We start from the raw sequence: 22,335 nt of genomic DNA, 5'->3' as shown, positions 1-22,335 counted from the left end.
CATCGATTTCACATGAGCTCACCTTTACACTTCCAGCCATTTCACCACCTTTCTCCTGCCTCACCCTTGCAGGTCAGGACTACACACAGGACAGCATCCAGCACTGTGAGTTTCTCCAGCGCCAGGCTGGGTTCACAACACAGCTGGACCACAAGCCTTCCAGGACACAGACTTGAGACACTGCAGGTCTCCCCAGTTCTCTGCTTGAAAGGCAGCATCACTTTCCTGAGACTTTCATAGGGTGACAACACACGCTTCCAGCTCTAAAACAGAACTCACGGAAGGTGAAATGCTTTGCAAACGTTCTCATCCACAGCATGGCAAGACACCGGTGCACAGGCACACAACAGAAGGCTGGGGTTGAGCAGGAGCTAAACAGCAACACGCAGCTACTGCCTTGACTTTGACCCACACAGTGCAGGAATTCCAAAACAAAGAGCACCTACAGCCTGATGAAGCAAGTGTCTCCCAAGAGCCACGAGTCCCTCAGAAAGATGTTGCCGTCCTGAAGATGGGAAATATGCTCTAACACCCTTAGAGGAGTGGTATTTGTTCAGCTTTGAAAGCAGCCTGGGTAGAGACACCGCTACTTCGGAACCCAGCTCCAAAGTTTGTTCTACATCTCAACTGACTACGTTAACCGCTGCTACTCCTCCGACTTCTAGAGCTGAAAGCTGCCTCTTACTCTAGAGAGAAAGAGTGTGAACCCTTCCCTGCCTGGACACTGCTGAAACTCGTGTCCCGCTCATGCTCCTCCATTTACTAGCTTCACCTGGGTTACAGGAGGCAGGGCTGACATGCCTTTCCTTTTCCTTAAGGAAAGCCTACAGCTGGAACACAAAGCTCCACAGTTACCCACATCCCCAAAACAGCCTTGCTACAGAGCGCTTACAGTTTTCACGGAGCAGAAATTAAAGGAAAACGCCTTGTGTCTGACGATGCTTACACACGACAGACTTTTTTTAACCTGCTACACCACATGGTTGGAAGATGCAGCACATCCTTCTCTCTCATTTCCTCCATGGGATTGCTCCTAAAGCCCACGTTCGTTTTCCAACACGTTTAAGCGCCACAAAACCCTCTCTCCATTGCCAATTTGACAGCCAGTTCAGGACTGCAGGGGCAATGGGATCATTTCAGTACATGGCGGGAAGTAAGCCTGGGATTTTCCTGGCAGCAGCAGAACAGAAAATAGCAACATGTCAAATCCCATGGCCTTAAACACTGCCAAACTGGAGGGAGCCTGGCACGACAGTCCTTTCCCAACAGGCAGGGCTCTGCGCAGTCCCGCACCAAAAATCGAGCTGAGCCTGTGCGGAGCTCACACACTGTATGCGCTCCCCCCCTGCACCACCAGTCACTTCCACTTCCTTCTGGCATGTCAGGAATCTGGTCTAAATGTCACACCTTCTACCAAGGCACTGCCCTAGAGCTGCAGCTAGGACAAGAGACTTTTCCAACTTGCTAGATATTCTCCACGGTAGGTCCGGATGGGATTAAGACACCAAGGGGAGAGTAGGGGACAGTCAGCTCTCCAAATCTGCATCCTGACTTCATTTATGGAAAACTCCTGATAAAGATCAGGGAGATGAGGACAAGAATCAAGAACGCGCACACTCACCTACCTACCTTAAGGAAAAAAAAAGCAGAAAAAAAAAAAAAAGCCAAGGACAGTCAACTGATTCTACTTGTTCGCTTTAGGGTCCCAGAGCAGTTTTAAATCACCTTGTTTCTCTAGGCAGGACAAACAACCCTTCAGTATTCACAGAGTGATAAGGTCAGAAATGTTGGCAGCATGAGGTTCACAGAGAAGCCCGAGAATTGATTCTCAAGGTGCGAGAGGGGAGCTGAGCAAGCACTCGCTCCAGATTTTCAGGGCTTTCAGGAAGGTGTGTTCTGGGGGCAAGCTGCTTTGAGTCTCTACAGGAAGAGACACAAGGACCTGCTGCTGACCTGTGGCTACCGTCAGCAGCAGAGCCCTCTGCCTCTCCAGCCCACACTTTCCCGCCTTGTACGCAGGAGTTACCTATCGGCTTTCGGCCGCTACTTGAACGGCTGCCTGTGCCCTGCTCCTTCTCTGTCTCCCTTCCTACCCCATCAGGCAGGGTGAGCTTCCTGTCATTCTAGGCTGAGCCCAACGCCTCGGGCTACACTGTCACCCCCCCTACTCACCTATCCTAGGATATGGTCACTAAGAAGAATTAGCAGCTAGGAACTCTACCCATAGCCCTGGCCAGCCTCTAAAGGAGTAAGAGCTCAGCCTAGAGCTCTGAAGGTCTAGGCCAGCCTATACTTTGATCCCGTATCTACCTACTCTATGATCTGTCCTGAAAGTCCAATCACAGTTACCTTTGAAAGAGGATGGAAGTTGAGGAGAAGTGGGCAGTAATGGAGAAATGGTTGAAAAGAGTCGGCGTGCACGTAGCGAGGGAAGGAGCCGAGTTATCCCAAAGGGCAGCTCAGCCCAACTGGCTTTCACTGGCCCGCTTTTCAGCTTATAAAGCCCCAGTCCGGTGAGGTCACAATCGCCGGGCGGGTGCCGCATCACTGCCCCTTTGTGACACGGGGTCCACACGGGGACGTGTCCCCTCAAGGCCACGGCACTGTCACAATCCAGGCACCTTCCCTGTAGCCAGTAGCTGGCGGCCCCTGGGATTCCCCACGCGCTGCTGTCGAAGGGCTGTTCATCCACTAGCAGAGCTCCCACCTCTTCCCCGAGCTGCACCAACCAGATCAATAAAAACCTGCCCAGGGCTGCAAGCGTGCCTGTTCGCTGCTTTGGCCAGAACATTCTGTTTACTGAGGGTTCTGTGCCACTCTTCCCAGGTACGCGACCATGTCCGTGAGACTCATGGAGCAAAACACCTGGTCGCTTAGAGGTTCGTTTCCAATGAATTTGATCTGCCAAGATGAAGAGACAGCCACATGCGTAGTCAGAACTAGTGCTACCAAAGAAGCACCTTCAGCTAAGGCACTGCCTTGACCTTGGCTGGCTGCTACGTCCCCACTCAACTGCTCTGCCACCCTGGAGCTCCAAAAAACGTTTATGAGCAGCTTTTTTGCGTCTTCACCTTTTCTCCTCCGGGTTCTGTAAGCTTTCTGTCACCCACAACTTTGCCAAATTCCCCCTTGGGGTGCCTGGATTGGCAGTTTTTTCTCCTGCCCCGCTTGGCTAATGTATTTTTGGGCTGTCCCCATTTATGACATCTGGTCCAAGCCCTTGTTCCTGCTTGGCGGGCAGTGAGTATTGCTCCTGTCCTGATGAGGCAGCTGGTTATTATTGCTGCCTCACTTGAGCTGGCTGGTTTGGCCCCTGCCAAACCGCTCAGGGATCCAGTTTGAACTGGCACAGGGCAAGTCTGTGCTGGGAGGGCTTAAAGGGATCCGGTTTGTAATGGGACACTGCCAAATCTGTGCTGAGGGGCTTAAGGGGATCCAGTTTGTAGTGGGAGGTGGCCCAGTGTGTAGTTCGAAAGGTTACATGGAACACGTTTGCACTGGGAGAAAGCTGAGTCTGTACAGAGAGGGGTTAAAGGGACGCAGTTTGTACTGGTCATGTACTGGGAGGGGGCCAGGGGATCCAGTTTTTGCTGTTCATGGTGCCTGTCTGTCCCGGGCGGTGGCTAGGGGATTCAGTTTGTCCTACGACAGGGCCAACTCTGTGCAGGGAGAGGTTCAAGGGATCCAGGGTGTAGTGGGACAGGGCTCATTCTTTACAGGGAGGGGTTAAAGGGATCAAGTTTGTCCTGGCAACTTTGTACAAAACTTCTTCCAAGTGAAAAAGTTTCTCCTCATCTTGAGATGGAACTTCCTGCGTTCCAGTTGGTGCCCCTTGCCCCTTGTCCTGTCACTGGGCACCACTGAGCAGAGTCTGGCCTCTGAAAAGAGTTCCCTCACATTACCTAGAACTGTCGGAACCCTTAATTAATAACCTTCATGACTAAAATCTCCCTCTTCTCCACAGATGCCCACAGTACGGCTACTCATGTTTGGTGATGCTTTTCTAGACAGACTTGAGTTCTTTAAAAAGAGAAGAACGCCATATCTGAGCACGTTAAAAAAAATCACTCTTAGGAGCAAAATTCACCAGAATTGAATCTTGCACATGGGGACATAATTCAGCTATGTATGGATTTAGAAAGCAGTGACTTTTCAGCTTCTCACGCGCTGCCAGATGCAGAAGAAGCTGGGAGAGCACAGCCAGGACAGCTGACTGAAACTGGCCAAAGGAATATTCCCTGCCATGTGACGTCATGCTCCGGATATAACTGGGGAAGCGAGCCAGGAGGCGCAATCAGTGCTCGGAAACAGACTGGGCATCGAGATTGGGTTGGTTTTTTTCTTCTACCTGTGGTGAGCAATTGCATTTGTGCATCGCATGTTTGGTTTTTAATAACTGTTGTTGTTGTTGCTGTTAGTAGTAGTGTTATCGCTATTCTTTTCCTTTGTTATCCTATTCAACTGTCTTTCTCTCAACCCGTATTGGTAGCTAGCAAGGCGTTGATAGCACACCAGTGGGTTGGCCATTCCTGAGCAGTGCTGGCACACACCAAGGCTGTCTCTCCAACATTTCTCCCACACACCCCAGTAGGCTGGGGGTGGGCAAGATCTTGGGAGGGGACAAAGCCAGGACAGCGGGCCCAAACTGACCACAGGGATTTTCCATACCGTATGGCGTCTGCTCGCAATAAGAAGCTGAAAGATAGGGGGAGGAACTGGGGTATTCGGTTTTTTACGACGTTTGACTTCCAGAGCAACCGCTACGCATACTGAAGCCCTGCTTCCCGGGAAGTGGCCGGACATCGCCTGCTGACGGGAAGGAGAGAACAATCTTTTGCTTTTGCTTTGCTTCCATGCACGGCCTTTTGCCTTTGCTGTAATAAACTGCCCTTATCTTGACCCACGAGTTTGGGGTTGTTTTCCCCATCTTATTTTTGTATCCTCCCTGTCCTGCTGAGGAGGGAAGTGATAGAGGTTAGGGTAAGGGTTAATGTTAGGGGTAAAGGTTAGGGTTAAGCTTAGGGTTAGGTGTTAGGGGTTAGGGTTGGTGTTTTGTTTAGGCTTCGAGTTGAGTTAGGGTTAGTGAGAGTGTAAGGGTAGTGTTAGCTTTGGGCTAGGGGTTAGGGTTAGGGCTAGGGGTTTCGGTTGGGGTTAGGTTTAGGGTTATGGTTTAGAGGTATGGTTAGGCTTAGTGTTAGGGGTTAGGGTTAGGCTTTGTGTTAGGGTTAGATATTGGGCTAGGTTTAGGGTTGGGGTTAAGATTAGGGATTAGGGGATAGTTGAAGGATTAGGGTTAGGATAAAGTTTAGGGGTTAGGGGCTACAGTAAGGATTGGGGGTTAGTGTTAGGTTTAAAGTCTAGGGTTTAGGTTAGAGGTAAAGATTAGGGTTAAGGTTGGGGTTAGGTTTAGGGTTAGAGTTAGGGTTAGGGTTAGAATTAGCCTGGGTTTATGGTGAGATGGTTAGGGGTTAGGGTGAGGGTTAAGACTGGGGCTAAGAGTATTATGTTTACCTTTAGTGTTAGCATTAGGTTAGGGTTATGGTTAGGGTTAGGGGTAGGGTTTGGTTTAGGATCAGGGTCAGGGTTAGAGTAGGGGTTAGGGTTAAGTTTTGGTGTTAGGGTTCGGCTTAGGGTCAGGGTACGGGTTTTTGCTAGGAGTTATGTTTAGGGTCAGCATAAGGGTTTGGGTTGGGGGTTAGGGCGTAGGGTTAGGGTTACAGTTGCAGTTAAAGATTAGGGGTTAGGGTTACGATTAGGGATAGGATTATGTTCAGGTAACAAGCGCAGAGCCATGGTTCTTGTGGGACCCTGAAAGGCGTGCCAAGGAAAGATGAGGGTCAGCAACATTTTTCCATCCAGGCACCTTCTGAGTTGAAACAGTCGCTGGACATTTTCAAATGTGGAGCTAGGCTCTGGGCAAGTGTTACTGACAGTGACTGGAGTGTTAAATGTCACGAAAGGAAAGACACCCGCTCTTGGCAGGACCTGAACGTGCTTCCAAGGGAAGTTGTTTTTCCTCATATTGAGATGGAACTCCCTGTGTTCCAGCTTGTGCCCGTTGGCCCTTATCCTGTCAAGGGGGCACCACTGAAAAGAGTCTTGCCCCATCCTCTTGACATCCACCCGTTGGATATTTATAAGCCTTGTTAAGGCCCCCTCTCAGTCTTCTCTTCTCCAGGCTACACAGACCCAGCTCCCTCAGCCTTTCCTCATACGAAAGGAAACCCCTAATCATCCCGGTAACCCTTGGCTGGACTCTCTCCAGTAGTTCCCTGTCTTCTTGAACTGGGGAGCCCAGAACTGGACACACAACTCCAGATGTGGTGTCACCAGGGCAGAGCAGAGAGGGAGGAGAACCTCCCTGGACCTGCTGGCCACGCTCTTCTTAATGCACCACAGCACACCATTGGCCGCCTTGGCCACGAAGGAACATTGCTGGCTCGCCCTTAACTTGGTATCCACCAGGACTCCCAGGTCCTTCTCCGCAAGGAAAACACGCAGCCAGTCGTGTCTTTAGCTGTCTGGAGAGCACCCGCTCTCGGCCCTCCACACCAAGGCTGAGCCCAGCTCCCGCAGCAGGGTGGAGCGGAGACATTTCCCCATTCCCCTGGGGCAGCCGTCCCCAGCGCTCAACAGGCAACCTGCCCGGCCTGTGTGCTGCAGCGGCCTGTCGAACAGCACCAGGCCGAGGGGCAGCCGAGGCGAGGGAGCCACCCTGCGCGCGCTCAGCAGGATCAGGCCGCTCTCTCCTCAGCCGCCATGAGCAGCGCTGGCAGGATGAGCCCTCCCCTGCCCGGCCTCTGGGTGGGAAAAGGGACATGGCTTTGTGCTGCCCTTACCAGGGGGGGTCCCGAACCAGTGCTACACTGGTAGGAACTGGTTTAGGCTGGTGAGCGGGACCCCCTGGCCTAAGCGCCACTCCTCCCAGTCTGGTGTCATTGGCCAGCTTGCTGAGGGTGCCCTCTGCCCTGTCCCCCAGACCATTAATTAAGGAAGATGTTAACAAGATCAGACCCAGTATTGGCCCGGCCGTTCAGCTTCTTTCAGTCCCCCTTGCTGTCGGCTCATCCAGCCCCTTTCTGTTCAAGTGCCTTGAACTCCACCTTGAAAACCAAGAGACGGCAGCATGGACATGTGCAAGCACACTGCTTTCAAAATCCCGTCACATAAACCTCCCACACTGGGTATTGCCACCAATTGTCCCAAAACCTCCAGAGAAGAAAACACCCCATGAATGACATACGCAAGGCCAACAAGTGTTTTTAATTTGGGCTTTGGCAAGGCGATCCCAACAGCTGAGCAGGGATTAAAGCTCTTCCTCGAGGGACCCGTGGGCAGGCGGGCCAGGCGGCAGAGCTGTCCGAGTCTCTGGAAGGTCTCTCCGAGCTCTTTGTGGCCAGAGACAGCACTGGGAGGAGGGACAGGCTGGGCCGCTGGTGCCCTTTGTGCAGCTTGGTCCCTGCTGGCGGCAGTTCTGGTGCTTCCTGACTTCCTCCTCCTCCTTTTTCTTCTCCCGCTCCTCTTCTCTGGCACAGCAGAAGAAAGATGCTGTGCTCCTTCTTCCCCCAGGATCACAGTGTGCCCCCATCACCACAGCAGTGCCCTGAGTGTGTGTCTGACATGCATCTCCAGGGCGCTGAAAGCCTCCTCCTCCCTGCTGAGGGCTCATCCTGCGTGGTGTCCACAAACCGGCTGCGGAGCGCATAGCCCCGTCTCAGGGATCCGCTCCGCTCTCTCTTCCTCAGCACGGTCTTCTGCTGAGCAGCCCTGGGTGCGGGAGCCAACTGGGATCTGGCGCTGGAGGGCCTGGGAGCTGTGGCATCCCTGGGCGTGCGGTCGCGGCTCGGAGGACTAGGTCTCCTCCTCCTCCTCCTCCCTGCTGAGGGCTCATAGTTCGTGGTGTCTGCGAACCAGCTTTGGAGTTCATCGCCCCGCAGTGGGGATCTGCTCCGCTCCCTCTGCATGGGAACGGATTGCTCCCAAGCAGCCTTGGGTGTGGGAGCCTGCCTGGAGCTGGCACTGGAGTGCCCTGAAGCTGCGCCAACCGCTGGGGCCTGGTAACAACGTGGAGGACTTGTTCTCCTCCTCCTGGCAGCTGAGCAGTCATAGTCCGTGGTGTCCACAGGCCAGCTGCGGAGATCATTGCCCCACTGTGGGGATCTGCTCCGGGCCCTCTCCCTGGCACCGTTCCTCTCGCAGCGGGAGGAAGGGCTGAATCCGTGCTTCTCTTTCTTGCTGTCTTCTTGCACGGGGTGCAGCACAGGCTGAAGTGGTTGACAGCGGACTTGGCATGCAGATTTTCTTCTGGACACCAGCCTTCTACAGCTGCAGAAGAAGCGATTCAAGCAGAAGCCCACGAAGGAGACAATGCTGAGCCTGCCTGGCCAGGTGGGGCACGGCCAGCCTGCAGAGGCCTCCCGTGCACCTGCCGCGGTGAGCTGGCTGGTGCTGGCTGTTGCGGAGGAGCTGCTGTGCTCTGGAGAGTCCTCCGTGCCCACCGCCACGTCCTGCAAAGAGAGCTGTGAAAAGGCCTGCCCTTTCCTCCTGACAAGACCAGAACAGTGGGGAACCCCCGGAAGCTGTGGGAGGGGACAGCTAAGGGCCTCCCAAAGGCTCTCCTGGCGGGCTGCAAAGGCAGAAGGGCCAAAGGCGGACAACTAGGATGGGTCTAGGTGGGAGGCTTTGGGAGGGAGCAGCCTTGCGACTGTGAAGATCGCTGCAGCGTGGGAGGGAACAGAGAGCAATGCCAAGATGCCAGAAAGAAATCCCCTGTCCATCTGGTGCCCTGACCCACCTCCCCAGAGTTACCTTAGTCAAACGGGGCGGATCCCGTGGTCTCACAGGACCCACCTGCTTGCTGCCAGCCGCCCGCTGCTTGAAGAAGGAAGGGGCATATGATGGCACCTGTGCGGAAGAAGCCCTTTCTCCACTTTTCAAATCAGAGCGCCTGGAGAGAAAAAGAGTGATTTCCGTTTAGGGCTGCTCCTCAGCCTCCTCTAGGGTTCAGGCATTTACTTGGAGCAGACTCTACGACAGAGGGAAGACGTAACCAAGACTACCAATGGGAAACTGGATTGGGCTCTTCCCAACACGTCTGCCCCTGTCGGAGCAAGAGCTCGTCTTTATACCCCCTACGGCCTCCATTTCATCGAATCATAGATTGACAGAATGCTTTGGGTTGGAAGGGACCTTCAAAACCGTCTGGTTCCAAGTCCCCTGCCATGGGCAGGGACACCTTCCACTAGATCTGGTTGCTCAACGCCCCATCCAGCCCGGCCTTGAACACTTCCAGGGATGGGGCATCCACAACTTCTCTGGGCAACCTCTTCCAGGGTCTCACCACACCCACCATTAAGAATTTCTTCCCCGTATCTAATAGAAATCAAGGTCGTTCAGGTTAAACCCATTACCCCTCATCTTATTACTACACTCCCTGAGATAAAGTCCCTCCCCATCTTTCCTGTAGGCCCCCTTAAAGTCCTCCTGTCTACATTAGCCAGCCTCTGACAGCAGACAAGTAGCACTTCCCACCAGGGCAGCAGCCTAAAGCCCAGCAAGGGAAGAGAAGGACTGACGCGGAGTAGTTCCGTTTGACAGCATTGAATGATGCAGGCAGTAATTGTCTCCTGTGACAGAAACGCTCAGGAGGATGGGAAGAAAAACAGCAAATCCAGGAAAAGGAAACATATTCTGCAAACAATTTGAGTACTGGTTGTTACCTGACATAAAACAGTAAATAGGCTTGCTGCCTGAGAACTCTCTCGATGCCACATGGATCCACACGCATATCGTCCATCTCATACCACAGTCCATTGCTGGCCTGTAAAAAAAGACAACAATATCTGGAGATGAACTGCATGGTTTCTCCACAAAAACACAGGCAGATAACTACAGAACCAAGGGTACGCCCAAGCCAATCCAATCCAGCCGGTCAGGAGACCTTCTAGCCCAAAACCTCGGCTGCCAGTAACACTGCCGTGTTTCCCTTGTTAGGAAGGGAGTTGCTCTTTACCTTTGCGTAGCAGAAATAGTGTCCTGAACCACAGCTGACACCGCTATGCACCACCACGGCGTATAAGGAGTAGAGCAGCGGTTCTCCAGCTGCCTCAGACATGTACGGGCGAAGATCCAAGTACGCGGGATACTCCACAAGCTACGGAGAGACCAAGAGGGCTCAGAAACGATCCCCCGATACGACATGCCTCAGCCTTCCAGGACTAAAGGCCAGCGGGGTCTAAATACACCGTTGGTGCTCACCAACACTTGGGTTTTCCCTAAAGCAACAGGTAATGGTTTGGGTGGCAGGAAACTGTTCTCGGCCAAAGCAGCTCTGCCGCAGCAGACTACGTGCTCGTCCTCCCACGGGAACTCTCCTCTCCCCTCCCCAGAAGGGAACACAAAACACTCAGCATGAACAGCTTGGGAGAGAGCGTACTGCTTGGGGAAATCTCCTGCTCCAGGAAGAGGAAGTTGCACTCCAGTTGCGTACACACCTTGTTGATCTTCTCGCCGATGAAATCGTCAAACCGTTTGAGACACAGCGTGAGAACCTTGGGCGGGCGATGGACTGTAAACCTCTTGGAGGCGGCAACCCTCTTGTCACACCTGGAAAGCAAGCCCAGAGCCAAGTGCTGAAATGCACCCTTAAGTGCACCCTTGTTCCTCCAGAAGGCCAGCCAAGCTTTCACGTCTCACACATCCTTACGCTATTGTAAGGCTATTCAGTGCCACAAGGCCCGACGGAAAAACACCTGCGTCTCGTTATTGTGCACCTACGCTAGGTGAAACGATGACTGATACTCAAGGGCATGCGGCACCTTCAGGCAGGGTCTGGTATTCACACGTCATTAGCAATCATCTTACTTGCTACATTTAAAGCAGTTTTCGCCATCCAGCTGCTCGGGTTTCACAAAGTCCTTGAGAGCTGCGCTGACAGAGGAGGCTGCCTGGAGGAGTGAGAAAGGAGAGCGCTGAGCTGCGGGAAACGCCCTCGCCCAAACACGCACTAGGAGTCAACAAGACGACCCAGGTAGCCGACGCTGAGGAGACCCACTGTGAACCCGCAAGCAGTGCCCAGGAGGAGGCAGCAAGAGGGCATTATGCTGACCGTTTCCCTCTTTTCCAAGGGATTCCCGGGGCTATCAGGAGCTTCCTCACTGTGCCTCAGGACATCCTGGAGCACAATTACAAACCCCCCTTACTTTTATATCCAAAGGAACATCCAGGAAGGCCTCGTAGGAGTCGGAAACCGCTTTGCAGCTCAAGCATGTGACTGGAAGGCAAATCAAAATGCTCAGCGATGGGGGAAGTCGACTGTGCCGCTTTACACTCGTCATACCTACTCCGCCAGTCACACGGGCAGCTGTTTATCACAGGCAGGCAGAGGGGCACAGACAAGTCCAAGGAGAGCAAAAAGTACCTCTGGATCTCAGAAAGCCCGCAAATATTTGATGGATGATGGTAGTTGATTGAGAATAGATGTCCAAGCTGGAAAGAAATGGTGAGGCAGAGAGTTATGTCCTCAAAGAGGTGTACTTTGTCTGAAAACTCTGGGCATGGGTTTTCCCTTGACGAGAGCACATCAAGGAGTCCAAAGGGCTTGGGAACATTGAAAAGGGAATTTGCTTGTGCTTACTTGCTGCTACCACTCAGACAAGCTCTCTGCATGGCATCGACAGTATAGCGTAAGAACTCGTGGGCATCCTCCTGCATGCCAAGCTCAAAATGTTCTCCTATTACTAAGAAAGAAGAAGTCAGTAGTTCTGTCCTACAAGAACAGAAGAAAACATGCACAAGCACCTGAAATGACTTACGTGGGAGGACACTGATGACAGCCAAAGGCTTGATGGCACTGCCTGAGGAACGCAGGACCTTGTTAACGTGTGCTTCCATTATGCACATCATGCAGAAGCCTCGCTCACGACCTGAAGAGAGAGGGAGGGAGGGCAGGAGGGAGGGAAGCTTCTCAGGTTAGCAAAATACCCATAGCGATGGGAAACCTAATGGAGATCTTGAAGTTCTAAGAACAGTCTCCACTGCTCTTCTCCCAAGGTGCCAATGTCGCAACAAGCCCGGGGCATTTTGGTGCCTAGAAAACTTTCTTTGGAGGGACGCTTAACTGAGCAGAGTTTTCCGTGCAATAAGCCAGAAAGTGGGAAGTGCCCAGCAGACTTAGAAGGAGATGTTCGTAAAAGTACTCACACGCCTGGCTGTGCTCCCCAGAGAGCAGGTAGTTGGCCAGAGGGGGTGTGTACGTCAAGCACTGCAGGACGGAGTTGAGGAAGCACGTATTGTCCAGGTTGTGGAGTCCCGCTCCAGCTCTCTGTCGTTGCCGCCACTCCATGCAAACCATCTCCGGAGGAAAGAGGATCCTTTGTGGCGAAGGCATTCCCTCGGCAGTGACTGCAGGGAAATGACATATGAAAAGAGATGACACGATTTTGTTGCGCGAAAGCATACTTGAAAAGGCAAGTTCTGTACAGGAGCACCCAGGAGACAAGCAGCTCTAACCTCCAAGAGAGCAACATTGGGGGAAGCCTTACAGTGCCATTGAAATTGTCTGGTCAAGATAGAGTTTTGGAAAACAGTCTCCTCCCCTGCTTACTTTGCGCACAGTCCAAAAACCCACACTGATTTCTGTGCCTTGGGCTACCTTCCTTTCCCTCTAGAGTCTAGAACTGGATTATCAGGTCAAGTCATAGAATCGTAGAATCGTAGAATCATAGAATGGTTTGGGTCGGAAGGGACCTCAAAGGTCACCTAGTTGCAACCCCCCCTGCCATGGGCAGGGACACCCTCCACTAGACCAGGTTGTCCCAAAGCCTCATCCAGCCTGGCCTTAAACACTTCCAGGGATGGGGCCTCCACAAGCTCTCTGGGCAACCCATGCCACTGCCTCACCACCCTCACACGGAAGGATTTCTTCCTAACGTCTAATCTCAATCAACCCTCTTTTAGTTTCACCCCATTCCCCCTTGTCCTGCCACTACGCTCCCTGATAAACAGTCCCTCTCCAGCTTTCCTGGAGGCCCCTTCAGGTACTGGAAGGCCGCAGTTAGGAAGTCTTCCCTCTTCCTGATTGTAATGGAGGAAGACAAGCAAGTCTCTTTCACAGAAGGTAACCCTACTGATGTCAGGGCGTTCTATGAGCAATGCCATCTTTCAAAGTCTTGTACTAGTGGCGGAGGAGTGATAAAACGCATTTTCCTGTGTCTAGTCAAAATGCCTGGATAAGTCTGGCTGCTCCCAGGAAACGCCCCCGAAGTCACCCTCGGATGTCAGCACGTCAACATGCAGGGATGGAGCAGCAGCCACGTCCGTTACCCTTGGGGATTCACAAAGTCCAAGCCTGCTGGTGAAGCCGTTACTCACAGGAGTCGTTCCCCATTGCGGCCATCGCTCCTCTCAGGAACAGAGGCGAAAGCTTTGGATGACAGAGGCTGTCAGGACGTGCTCCAGAAAGAGCAGATCAGCGCCAATCCCGTCACCTGATAGGAAAGAAAGAACCGTAGCTCCACAAAATGATTCCAAAACCTGGCAAACGCAACCCACAGATCAGCGTCTGCCATCAAAGGTGCTTCAGTGGTACTTGTAACTCCTAGAGAGCAGCAGGCCGATGGCCCCACTGTCCCTGTCGCAGGACTCCAACTGACAGCAATTACCACGGCCCCCTTGAAAGCCCCATTGCGTGCCACCTTCTCTGAGGAGGACCTGCTGCTGACCTGTGGCTACTGTTAGCAGCAGAGCCCTCTGGCTCTGCAGCCCACACTTTCCCGCCGTGTATGCAGGAGCTACCTATCGGCTTTAACAGAAGGTATGGAGCAAACTATACTTTGATCCCGTATCTACCTACTCTATGATCTGTCCCGAAAGTCCAATCACAGTTACCTTTGAAAGAGGATGGAAGTTGAGGAGAAGTGGGCAGTAATGGAGAAATGGTTGAAAAGAGTCGGCGTGCACGTAGCGAGGGAAGGAGCCGAGTTATCCCAAAGGGCAGCTCAGCCCAACTGGCTTTCACTGGCCCGCTTTTCAGCTTATAAAGCCCCAGTCCGGTGAGGTCACAATCGCCGGGCGGTTGCCGCATCACTGCCCCTTTGTGACACGGGGTCCGCACGGGGACGTGTCCCCTCAAGGCCACACAGCTGCCAGGGCCCGGGCACCTCCCACAGCCATCAGCCGCTGGGCTTCCCCACCGCTGCTGGCCAAGGGCTCTTTGTCCGCTGGCAGAGCTCCCACCTTTTCCCCGAGCTACACCAGCCAGATGAATAAAAACCTGCCCAGGGCTGCAAGCGTGCCTGCTCACTGCTTTGGCTGGAACGCTCTGTATGCTGAGGGTTCTGTGCCACTCTTCCCAGGTACAGGACCCTGTCCGTGAGACTCGTGGAGCAAAGCACCTGGTCTCTTAGAGGTTCATTTCCAATGAATTTGACCTGCCCCCCGAGATACAGCCCTATGCGGACTCTGAACTAGCGCTACCAAAGAAACTCCTTCAGCAACGGTGCTGGGTTGACCTTGTCTGGCTGCCACGTCCCCACTCAGCTGCTCTCTCGCCTTGGGCCTCCAAAAACCATTTGTGGGTGGCTTTTTTGCATCTTCACATTTTCTGCTCCCTCCAGGGTCTCTTAGCTTTCTATTTGCCGCAGCTTTGCCAGATTCCCCCTCGGGGTGGCTGGACTGGCAGTTTTGCTCCTGCCCCGCTTGGCTGCCCCAGTTTTGGGCTGGTTGTTATTGCTGCCCCACGTCAGCTGGTCGGTTTGGCCCCTGCCCTGCTCAGGGATCCAGAACTGGGACAGGGCAGGTCTGTGCTGGGAGGGGTTAAAGGGATCTAGTTTGTAACGGGACAGTGGCAAATCCGTGCTGGGGGAGTTAAGGGGATCCCGTTTATCCTGGAAGGGGGCCCAGTATGTAGTTGGAGGGGGTCATAGAATCAGAGAATCAGAGAATGGTTTGGCTTGGAAGGGACCTCAAACATCATCTAGTTCCATCTGCACGGGGAGCGATGAAAGCCACGAGGCCCCCCCCCAAGGGACAGCACGGAGTCAGCGGGACAGCAGACAGCCATGGCAGTATGTCAGCTCTGCAGCTTCTTCCCAGACCTGGGGCCTCCTGGGGGCTGCCCCGGGGTGCTGCAGCAGCGTGCGGCCTGGTGCTGCCAGGAGCTGGTGGGCCCTGCTGGGCCCTGACGCCGGCAGTGCTGGCAGTCAACAGCACTGTGTTGCGTGTCCCATTGATCATATCGCAGCCCCGGGCAGTGGGGAGCTGTAGCTTAAAGCGCAGGAGGCCAGGGGATGGGGCAAGTGAGGGTCCCTGGGCCGGGCACAGGGCCGGAGCCCCAGGCCAGCGGTTTAAGATCTCCGTGCTGCGGGGTTTCAGTGGACCGGCTACATTAAACCTTTCCCCTCCCGCTGCACGAAGGACCTTTGCCCCCTGGCATCCCCCGGGTTCTAGGTCACTCGGTGGGCATCCCGTCAGATGTTCTCCGCTTGCTGCTGCCCGCTTGCTGCCTGCTGCGGCCTGCTGCCGCACCGTCCCTGTCTGGCTTTCCCTCCCAGAGGGTTTTCCTGTAGTTTGCCACCTGGCACACCACCCCTTTCTTCTCCTTCTGCTTTGGTGGCATGTTGTCCCGCGGGGAGGTCTCGTTCATCTTGGGGTTGCTGGCTGGCGTGGGGCACTTGGCCGGCTTGCCACCCGCCTTGGCCAATCTGGGCAGCACCTGCCAGGAGATGAGGCCTGGCGGCAGCGGCAAGCGGGTCAGAATGACCCGGGGCTGCCTCCGCAGAGCCTCCTGCACCAGTGGGGCCACGCAAGGTTGAATAAGGGAAACTAATTAGCATAGAAGAATTTTAGAACAGAATGTATAACTTGGCAACACTTGAGTCAGGCCCCACAAACTCAGGCTTCCCCTGTCTCATGCTCCAGTATGAAAGAAAACAATTAGTAAAATAGCCGGAATGTAGAAACAGGATAAGAGAAGCCGTAAATTAGGGAACAGTCCTTGGGTATGAACTAGAAAAGACACAAAGTTTGAGGCACCCTGATAAAGGGGGCCCAATAGGCCAAGAAGCCTGGGACCATCTGGGCAGGACGGATAACAAGGTTGCTGAGCTTGCAAAACGGAGATCATGAAGAAGAGGTTGCCCAACTGTGTACACTGAAGAAGAGGAGAAGGAGGAAGATTTGAGGAGGACGACCCCTGACGACTACCTGAGAAAGAAACTGCGCAGGTGTATCAGGACATTAGCATATATTCAGGAGTTCCCAGAATAATAATATGTATTAAATTTATCGGAAACCTAATGAATATGTAAACTCTTTTGCAATATAAATCACGTACAATTTGTTTCTCGTCGAGACGTACATTCGCGGAAATATCCCGGTGCGACTCCCAGCGCTGCAATAAAGGATACCTGCTTAACAGTCACATTGGCTCTCCCAAGCATCCCTTTTGCAGCCCATGAGATGCTCTGTGTGGCAACGGAAGGTGCCCCTTGGACCACTGTCTGAGGCTCTGCAGGGCTTGGGGGACACAGCCCAGGCCAGAGAGACACTCACGGCACGGCGGCTGCTCAGCTCCTCCTCCAGGAGTTTGAGGGAGGGCAGTCGCGTCACCCGGGCTCTCTTTGCTCCTTCAGGTTGCCTGTGCACTGGGAAAGGACAGAGAAAGAGTGAGCCCCAAGCCAGCTCTTCTCTCTCCAGCAAAAGGGATCCCAAACGCCCCGGAGCCAAACAGAGGGCAGAGCTGCCTGCAGAGCTCCTGCCTGCCAGGCACACAGCCCTGCTTCCCGCCTGACTCTCCCTGCTGCAGAGGAAGAAGTCTTTCTGTCCCTGCTCATCCCTTACGTGCCTGAGAGCTGCCCGCAGGGGACCTGTGTTCCCCCGTACGGCTGCACCTGGAGAATCCCCCCGGCTTACCCCAGCAGTGTGCCCACTCACAGCTCCTTTGCCACCCATGAGGTGCAGAAAGAGAGGAGAAACAGCGTCAGGGAGGAAAACCCGGCCTCCCTCCCTCCTTGCCGGCGTGCTGCCCGCTCCCTGCCCAGGCTCTGCACGGTGGGCAGAGGCCTCTCACAGGATGGCATGGGCACGGTTGAGAACCTCTCCTGCCCCTTGCCAGCCGTGACTGCAGCTGCCAGACGCCAGAGAGGACAGGGGCCAGCACTGTGCCGCGCCGCCCAGCCCTGCTGTGGGACGTGGCACCACCACTCACCAAAATGTGGCAAGGCAGGAGCTGGTGGGCCAGACAAGGATGAGGGACTCGCTGCCCTCGCTGCTGACATTCTCCTCTTCTTCTTCCTCCCTTGCCGCCTCCTTCCCGCCACTCAGCACCCACAGCTGGTCCAGGGCCAGGCAGAGCCCTGTCTCCCACCTGCTGTTAGGACGCACACTGGTGCATCCAGCACCGAGGTCCCAGGGCCTGGGGCTGGTGCCAGCGTGTCCCTGCCCTGGTCCCACGGTGGCGGATGGGGGAAAGGCAGCTGGGGTCCCAGGGTCTTACTGCAACTTGGCGATCACTGATTCCCCCGGAAGGAGTAGAAGGCACCTCTCGCTCCTCTTGCAGCCATGGATCAGCTGCACGTCTGCACTCAGCACCGGCTCGGCATTGGTGAGAGCCTCCCTGCAGAGCAGAGAGCGGCAGGCATGAGCGATGCCGCTGCCGCAGGACCTGGCTGTGCCCCAGCGTCCCAGAGCTGCGGGGGGAGCCCACCTGGAGACACAGCAGCAGTTGGCCTGGCCCATCCTGCCCGGGCCAGGAGGACCGTCACGGTGCGCAGCGCAGCCTGACACCAAGGATGCGGGACAGCCGGCATGAGTGAGGCTAGGAAGCGGGGTGCTGGTGCTGAGGCAGCGCTGATCAGCTGGGCCCTGCCTCCTCCCAGCGCCACTCTGTGCCAGCACAGCTCCCTCCTGCCGGCACTGGGGGCTGTTGGCTCCAACGGACCAAAATCTGAACCCCAAAGGAAACTGGGGGCGGAGCTGGGGGCAGTACTGGGGTGGGGGTTCTCTCCAGTATGGCCATGTCTGTCTTGCACTGGGGAGCCCAGAGCCGGATGCAGCCGAGGGGAAGGATCACCTCCCTCCACCTGCTGCCAGTGCTTTCCCTCCTGCAGCCCTGCATGCAGGTAGCTTCCTTTGCCCCGAGGGCACTTTGCGGCCTCCAAATTGGTCAACTTGGGGTTGACCAGGGAGGGAACCTCTCTGTTGGGGAAGGAAAGAGGGGTGATGGGCTGAGATATTGGCAGGCAGAGCCGGCTGGGGGCTTACCCGGAGGGCAGGCGCACCAGGACGAGTGGGAGCCTGCTGCTGTACCGGCCATGGCGGTTGGTGAGTGTGGGGTTGGTTTGGGGCAAACTGTGCCCTAGGGGGGGTCTGTCCCCACTGTGATAATTCCTCAAGCACCTGCTTCAGCCAGCCTTGCACTGGTTTGCTTTTTCATACCACAACAACTTCCCATCTCAGCGATTTCCCATCCTGATGATCATTTCCTGTCCTCAGTGCTGATTTTCCATTCCCACCATGGCTTCCCATCTAACCATGGGTTTTTGGGAGGTGATTTTTGTCTCCAAGGGCAAGCGATGGCCTTGCAATGCTGACGTGTGTGTGCTGCCCCATCTTCCCCTATGGTGGAGATGGGAGGGGGATTTGGGGTGATTTTGGGTTGGTTTTGTCCTCCCCCGTCTCTGGTCTGGGCTAGAGGTCAGTCTTGGTCTTGCTGTCGAGGAAGCAAAACTCTGTGATGTTCATGTGCCCCTTCCTGGGGAGCACCGGTGGGGCCATGCTGGGGGTCCATCCTGGGCACAGGGAAGCGTGGCAGGGCAGCGGGTGGGCATCCTTCCCTGCGGGGTCTGCAGTGCAAGGGGTACGCCGGTGGTTAGCGAGACCTGTGGGGAGCGTTCCCCTGCACCCCAGCTCAGCCAGGCTCTGGGCACGTTCCCTACGGATGCTCAGACCCCGAGGGAGGCTGAGGAAGAGACGTCGGAGGGACCTGATGTTTCCCCCCAGGCTGGGCTTTTTTTCCCCCGTCCTCGTCACTCTGCAAGGCCATGCTCGTCACCCAGGTTAGGGGGAGGACTGGGCCCGGGGCAGGGGTTTTGCAGGCAGAACATTTCTTGAGGCTCCCGGTAATGCAGTTCCCAGGGAGTGCTTAAGAAATGGCGCATTTGCCCATAATTGCTATTGTTGGTCTCTCCCCATCGCTCCCTCTCCAGCTCCCTTCTCCCATTTTTAAATTCCTCCCTCTCTCTCTTCAGCCCCTCACGATTGTTTACTTTCCCTTTCTTTCTCCATCTGGCTCCTCCATCTTGTTTTTCGATCCCTCCCTCTCTGCCCTATAGACTGACACTATTTTTGGTTCCCTCTGACTCCCTCTCTGTCTTTCCTAATTCCTCCCTGCCTGTCCCATAGCCCGTTGCCATTTTTGTCTTTCTCCACATCTCTCTCTCGTGCTCCCTGTCCTTCTCTTCTTCTATCACCGTCTCCCGCTTCCTGCTCTTGTTTTCCCTCTCTCTCCTGCAGCCTGGCCCCCCTTTCCTGCCTGCTCAGCGGGCTGTGCTTCTCCCTTCTCTCTGCGCCTCCCTCCTGCTCCCCATCCCCTTTTGCTCTCCCTCCGTCTCCATCCTGGCGGCCATGGCTGCTCTGTCCTTCTCCGCCTCCTTCTCCTGACCCGCATCCCTCTGTTTCTCAGTCTCTCGGGAGTCTTTCCCGTCCTCCCCTTGCTCTGTGTCCTGCTCTCGGCCCCTGCCTCTCCCTTCCTCTCTCCCTTTTCCCTCTCACCCTTTCCCCTCCGTCCCTCGGTCCTGCTCCCTGGCCCATGTCTCTCTCACTCCTCTTCTCTCTCTCTGCGCCCCCGTCCCACTCCCTCACCCTGCCTGTGTCGGCCCGTCCCTCTGGCCTCCTCCCTGCCCTTCTTCTTCTCCCTCCGTCCCTCTGGCCTGCTGCCTAGCACTAGTTTTCTTCCCGCACCGCGCTCTGCCCTTCCCCTCCAGCTCTTTCCCGCTCTCTCCCTCTGCCGCCTCCTCACCACCATTTTTCCTTCCTCCACTCCCTGTCCCTTGTTCCCACCGTCCCTCTGTAACCGTGGGATAGGGGCTGTGAAACAGAAACTATAGAATCAGGTTGAGATAATTAGTTTGTAACCAAGGTAATAGGTAATGAAGCTCACTGACCATGGCAAGGTACAATGCTGCTGTGTTCCTTGTACAGTCCCTACCCAACCGGACACTAGGCCCGGGAATATTAATCTTATGAAGTAAGTTGTTAAGGACAGGTGTACCCACAACGAGGATACTGCGCGTGCCTGCAAGAAGAGGCTCACCCAGCGGACACGGGTGCAAGACCACTGACGACCACCAGAGACCCTTGAGGACCACCGACTCAAATCACTGAGCATGCGTGACGGGGAGGAGGATATGGAAATGGGTTCCAAGAAATGATTATCATAGGACTGCCCTTTCTGAGAAAAACAATGAATAGGTATGTTTTGATCCTACATAACCTGTGTGTTGGTGATCACCTGGCATGCACGTTGGGTGGAGCTATCCCCCATGCATCCAGCACTGCAATAAAGAATGCCTGCCTTTTAACACTGCATTGGTGTTACGAGGTTTATTCCCGGATTTCGGTGACACCTCTGTCCAGCTCTGGGCCTGCGGGGTCCGGGCCGGGCCGGGGGACGGTGTCCCTGCAGGGTCAGACCGCAAGCAGGAGCACCCCACGGCATGCTGGGAGCTGTAGTTCTGGGGCACAGGGCTGCCTGGTGGCCATGTTCTTCCCAGGGCATGCTGGGAGCTGTAGTCCTGGGGCATAGGGCTGCCCGGCAGCCATGTTGGTCTGGCCAGGCTCAGTCTCTGCTCCACCTGTGGCCCGGCTGAGCTGAGTGCTGGGGCTGCCCGTGGGGCCAGCCAGGCCCTTAGGCAGGTGTGGGGGTGTCTCCTGACAATGTGATGTAAGCCACAACACTTCATTTCACCTCTGAGCGTGTAATTTTGTGGCTGTTCTGGAATGTCTTACAGTGAAATGAGAGTTTTAAATGTGTGGTGGGTTGACCCTGGCTGGAGGCCAGGTGCCCACCACAGCCGCTCTATCACTCCCCTCATTCACCAAACAGGGGAGAAAAGGCATAACGAAATGCTTGCAGGTCGAGATAAGGACAGGGAGAGATCACTCACTAATTGTTGTCACGAGCAAAACAGACCAAACTTAGAGAGGGAATTCATCTAATTTATTCCTAGGCAAAACAGAGTAGAGGAATGAGAAAATAAAATCGACTCTTAAAACACTTCCCCCCACCCCTCCCATCTTCCCGGGCTCAACTTCACTCCTGGCTTCAACCTTCCCCCCCTCAGCGGCACAGGGGGACAGGGAATGGGGGTTACGGTCAGTTCATCTCACGGTGTTTCTGCCGCTTCTTCATCCTCAGCGGGAGGACTCCTCTCATCGTTCCCATGCTCCAGCATGGAGTCCCTCTCACGGGTTGCAGACCTTCAGGAGCAAACTGCTCCAGCGTGGGGTCCCCCACGGGGTCACAAGTCCTGCCAGCAAACCTGCCCTGGCATGGGCTCCCCTCTTCACGGGTCCACCGGTCTGGCCAGGAACTTGCTCCAGCGTGGGCTTCCCACGGGCCGCAGCCTCCTTCAGGTGCCTCCACCTGCTCCGGCGTGGGGTCCTCCACGGGCTGCAGGTGGACTCTCTACACCCCCTCATCCTTCCTCCATGGGCTGCAGGGGGACAGCCTGCCTCACCATGGCCTTCACCACGGGCTACAGGGGGATCTCTGCTCCAGCGCCTGGAGCACCTCCTCCCCCTCCATCTTCACTGACCTAGGTGTCTGCAGAGTTTCTTACATCTTCTCACTCCTCTCTCCGGCTGCAAAAGCTCTCTCTCTAAGTGTTTTTCTTCTTCTTAAATATGTTATCACAGAGGCACTGATTGGCTTGGCCTTGGCTGGCGGCGGGCCCGTCTTAGAGCCGGCTGGCATTGGCTCTATCAGACACAGGGGGAACTTCTAGCAGCTTCTCACAGACGCAACCCCTGTAGCCCTCCCGCTACCGAAACCTTGCCACGCAAACCCAACACAGTCTTCCAAATGGATTTTTGGTTTATTTTGACACCACCAAGCCTTGACTGGTTTGGGATGCCTTGATCAATTTTCCTCTAAATTACAACATACAACAAAAGAGGGAAAAAATGACAGGGTCACAAAAGCCTTTGGTGTCACTAAAAACATATCCTCCTACACCCGGGCAACGAGAGAGAACAGTTTTGCCCATTTTACTGGTTACGTCAGCCCTTGAAGAGCTGAGTGCTGCACTGGTTCCTCTCTGCTTTGTGCCGTAGGGA

The 22,335-nt window shown here is 54.9% G+C and overlaps 1 protein-coding gene across 1 annotated transcript; it reads right to left on the bottom strand.

Annotated features, from left to right (window-relative positions):
• Nucleotides 1-8,850: 8,850 nt before the first annotated feature.
• LOC129200666 (ubiquitin carboxyl-terminal hydrolase 42-like) lies at nucleotides 8,851-13,387 on the bottom strand (the record flags this gene model as incomplete). The annotated part of the gene is made up of 9 exons (XM_054811944.1): nucleotides 13,372-13,387; nucleotides 12,202-12,402; nucleotides 11,814-11,924; nucleotides 11,202-11,272; nucleotides 10,864-10,946; nucleotides 10,494-10,605; nucleotides 10,013-10,153; nucleotides 9,720-9,820; nucleotides 8,851-8,947 (listed from the first exon to the last, which is right to left on the bottom strand). Coding segments are annotated over exons 1-9 (933 nt in total), but the record flags the coding sequence as incomplete, so codon positions are not given.
• Between the last annotated feature and the right edge of the window lie 8,948 nt (nucleotides 13,388-22,335).

Source organism: Grus americana, unplaced genomic scaffold (genome assembly GCF_028858705.1).
Source record: "Grus americana isolate bGruAme1 unplaced genomic scaffold, bGruAme1.mat scaffold_380, whole genome shotgun sequence".
Lineage (NCBI taxonomy): Eukaryota > Metazoa > Chordata > Aves > Gruiformes > Gruidae > Grus > Grus americana.
The sequence above is the reverse complement of the archived record's forward strand: the minus strand, read 5'-3'. Positions and strand labels throughout refer to the sequence as shown.